At 40.5% G+C, this 4,110-nt stretch overlaps 1 protein-coding gene across 1 annotated transcript in view; it reads left to right on the forward strand.

Moving 5' to 3' along the window:
- Positions 1–4,049, forward strand: part of LOC115232156 (actin-3) — an 8,881-nt gene extending 4,832 nt beyond the window's left edge. The window contains exon 2 of the mRNA XM_029802000.2: positions 2,920–4,049. Within this exon, the coding sequence (XP_029657860.1) occupies positions 2,920–3,936 (1,017 nt within the window). The 3' untranslated portion in view covers positions 3,937–4,049. The remainder of the gene's footprint in view (positions 1–2,919) is intronic.
- The last annotated feature ends 61 nt before the right edge of the window (positions 4,050–4,110 follow it).

Consider the following 4,110-nt stretch of genomic DNA (forward strand, 5'->3'; position numbering starts at 1 on the left):
TCTGTCCAGGTTACACTGTAAACTAAAACCTCTATTCTAAAAGGCGGTGTCAGCACATACGTATATTCTACTTTCTCTTCAATTCACCTCCCTCATCTGCTCATCCGCAATAACTTTTCGATATATCTTTTCCTGAGTCAAACGCAATTCTCTCACTTTAGTCCTCTCTGAAATTATCGTTTTCAGTCGCTTCAATGCTTTCAAGTGTCTTTGGTTTCCGCATCCAATTTTAATATCGCTGGAGATACAAAACCTCAATTTTACACAGTCCTCAACTATGTTTATGAATACGTTTCGTCTGCTACACGCATCCATGATAAATACTTAGATATTTCAAATACAGTTGTTTTTTTTCGTCTCTGTCTCTGTATCTCGCGGTTTGACTGAATACTGCTTCATCGCTACTCCCCACCACACATCTACATAATATTCCCCCACCACCATCATTGATTTCTATGGTACTTCAGATCAAATGGCGAGTTGGGGCTCCATTCGTGCTATCCAAAGCTATCCATGGCAGTATATATGCTTCGCCCTCGATCATTTAGAAGCAGTGAAGCGGGTGACTGAAACCACCCGCTTAACCATAATTCACAGTTTCTGGTCCCCGAATTGGTTCAATAATAGCTGTGCTGCAGCAGACTAGACGAAGAAAACGACCAACAACTCTTGGAGCAAAGCTCATACCACCCGGAAGTGGACGACGGTTCTTGTCCAGCACCGCAACTCCTTTAAGACAATCATAAGAAGTACAAGAAATAATCCCATATATCACACAACTTACGAACATCCCCAAACTTTAATCTTTCCTTTAACTCTCTGACCCAAAGAATCTTTACAACATCAAGAAATCATCCTCTCCCCCACTTCTCAATCACAATAATTCTCTCCGCTTTGCATCCAGCTCCGCACTGCACACACGAGGTAAGATTCATCCCAAACCTTCCCTTCAGGTTCAGAACTACGTAATCAACAATACAAACACAAAAACACTTTCAGTCGCTTCACACCCATAAGGTTGCCATCCCTTACAAAATAACTCATCTATTACCCTAAAACAATCAACCTCACAGCTGGCCTCTATCTTCACCAATCTCCTTTCCCCTCTTCACCATACACTCTCGATCTGCCTGTCTGCTTCTTTCCTCTCTCTCTCTCTCTCTCTCTCATTCCCTCTTGCTCTCTCTTTGAGGATATCCCGCTCTTTGGAAACATGGTACAGGATATCCATGCTACAGGGTGTCCCATTCCGGAGAAGGCAAAGCACTTACTCGGTTAACTATTTTCCTATCGAACTTGCTTCCAACATCTCAAAGATGATGAGAAAGTCATTAACAGTCATATTCCCCAACACCTTCAACCCCTTTCTCTCTTTAAGGGCTATTAAGAAGGTTCTAGACCATACTGAGGACCGACTCTTCTATTGAGGATCGACTCTTTTATGTTGCCCACCCGGAAATATCTCACAATGTGGTCATGTCGTTCCTGTCTCCTTCAATAGCACAAAAGGCACAATCACCACATATATCAAGTAAAAAGAATTACCCCGCATACCTCTCAACATGAAGAGCACGCAACTAAAGCCTTCAAAGTTGCTGCAAATGCTAGGCATCGCAATCACTGACGATCTCTCCTGGTGAATACACATCTTCACTATAACAGCTTTCCTCTTCACAACCAGAAAATACTTAATCACCTAACAACTATCAACCGTGTAGGAAACTCAGATCACAATGCTGCCCTCACTTCCGTGACGGTTCAGCTGAAATATTGACATCCTACTTAGAGAACATCAAAAATATAAAATAAACAAGTCAACCGACTGATTGGCTTCGCGTGGCTGACTGACCCACTTAAACTTCAGGCACACACTTATTTATTTCTTCTCTTTGATCTTTCTAACTCTACTTTAGAGGTCTGTATTTCTCGAAGCTGGCTGGTCCCGTACTTCCTTCACTCAGACACTCTTAACTCATCCAGCTCTCCTTTCATGCACCTCTAATTTCTTTCCAGACATTCATCTTCAACTCTATCTTCCTCAGATCATTGGTCCCCTGGAATGCCAATCCTGCGCATGCTATTCCTGTAGTTGTCGACTTTCAAATGTTCCAGAGGAACATTAAACGCTTTGATCTCACCAGTCTCGGAGAACCCTGTGATTTCCAAGAGCACAAGCACTTGGTTTTCACGAGCACAGAAAGTATAATAAAAATAAGCGAATATTTGGTCACCGTGTAATATTTGTTCAATTCTCGTCTTGCATGAATTGTATGTCTTACTTCTTTACGAAAATCTTTATTGCTGTTCAGTAAAAGAGACAAAGATCCTTCCCGAGTTATACAAACTCATACGGGCTGGCTTTCCGGTTTCCGTGGTGCATATATACATTTAACTCCTGGACAGGACGCCAGTTCTTCGCAGGGTTATTCATCTTTACCAGCTGAGTGAACTGGAGCAATGTGAAACGGAGTGATTCGCTCAAAGACACAACGCATTGCCTGGTCCAGGAATCGAAACCACAATCTTTCGATCATGATTCCACTATGTCCTTACCACTATGTCCTTACCACTTTGTCCTTGTCTCTATGTCCTTACAAAATATGTCTAGCACTTTGTTTTCATCGAACCCCAGAAATATAAAATGCAAAGTTAAGTTGGACGGTTTTGAACTCAGAAGGAAAGTTTGTAGCAGAATTCCATAAAATATTTGTCTAACGCTGGTGATACTCGATGCGTAAGAGAATGTTCTGGATAGAGTTTCAGTTATTCAAGACATTTCACTTTTATTTGGTACCTTTGACATAAAAATATAATTTCATTCATTTGTAATTTATTTGTTTCTGTAATTCATATCTGACAATATTTTTTCAAAATTAATTTCAGTTTCTAGGAATTTAATTATTGTTTACTGTATTTCAGGTGGAAAGTGGATACAAAGGCGGCTATGTTGGAAATGACGTTAAAAGCAAGAGAGGAGACTTTACCTTAAAATACCCTATTGAACGTGGTATCATAACCAACTGGGATGATATGGAAAAGATTTGGCATCATATATTCAAGAACGAGTTGAAAGTTTCACCCGAAGAGCACCCTGTCTTTATGACCGAGACTGTAAATAACCCTAAGGCCAACAGAGAAAAGATGACGAAAATTATGTTTGAAAAATTTAACATCCCTGGCATGTATTTAGGTATACAGTCTGTATTGTCCCTTTATGCTTCTGGTCGTACGACAGGCATTGTTATTGAGTGTGGGCATGGCACCACCCATATTGTCCCCATATATGATGGGTACACCCTGGCTCAGGCAGTCACACGTCTTGATTTTGCTGGTAAAGACTTGACAGATTACCTGAGAAAGATCTTGGTTGATAGTGGCTTAACTTTTGCATCAACTGCTGAGAGAGAAACCATTCGAAATATCAAAGAAGGTTTATGCTATGTTGCCCTAGACTACGAACAGGAAATGAAAACTGCAAACTCCTCTTCATCTCTGGAAAAGAGTTATACGTTGCCCGATGGACAAGTCATCTCTATGAATCGAGAAAGGTTCCAAGCATCAGAAGCTTTGTTTAAGCCATCTTTAATTAATATCGAATCTACTGGTATTCATCAAGCAACTTACAATTCAATCATGAGGTGTGATATCGATGTTAGGAAAGATATGTATGCCAACGCTGTATTGTCCGGTGGTTCCACAATGTACCCAGGTATTGCTGATCGCATACAGAAGGAAATCAGTGACCTTGCACCACCCACCATGAAAATTAAGGTCATTGCTCAACAAGATCGTGAAAACTTTGCATGGATTGGCGGTACTCTGTTGCCTTCTCTGTCCACTTTTGAAAAACAGTGGATTACCAAGCAGGAATACGACGAAGCTGGCCCACAAATCATCCACAAAAAATGCTGTCAACCGATAATCGATAACGAATAGGTATTGTTAAAAGTACCGTAACTTTAAGAAAAATACTAAGTTTTCTTTATACTTTCTTTTGGCGTGTTTTTTAAATACATTTCTTAAGCAACTGAATTGTAATATCTGAAGAGGGTTCGTGTGTTATGTATGTGCTTGGGTGTGTGTGCATGTGTATGAGGACGTGTGTATCTC

The sequence above is a fragment of the Octopus sinensis genome, unplaced genomic scaffold (genome assembly GCF_006345805.1).
Source record: "Octopus sinensis unplaced genomic scaffold, ASM634580v1 Contig19608, whole genome shotgun sequence".
In the NCBI taxonomy this organism is placed as follows: domain Eukaryota; kingdom Metazoa; phylum Mollusca; class Cephalopoda; order Octopoda; family Octopodidae; genus Octopus; species Octopus sinensis.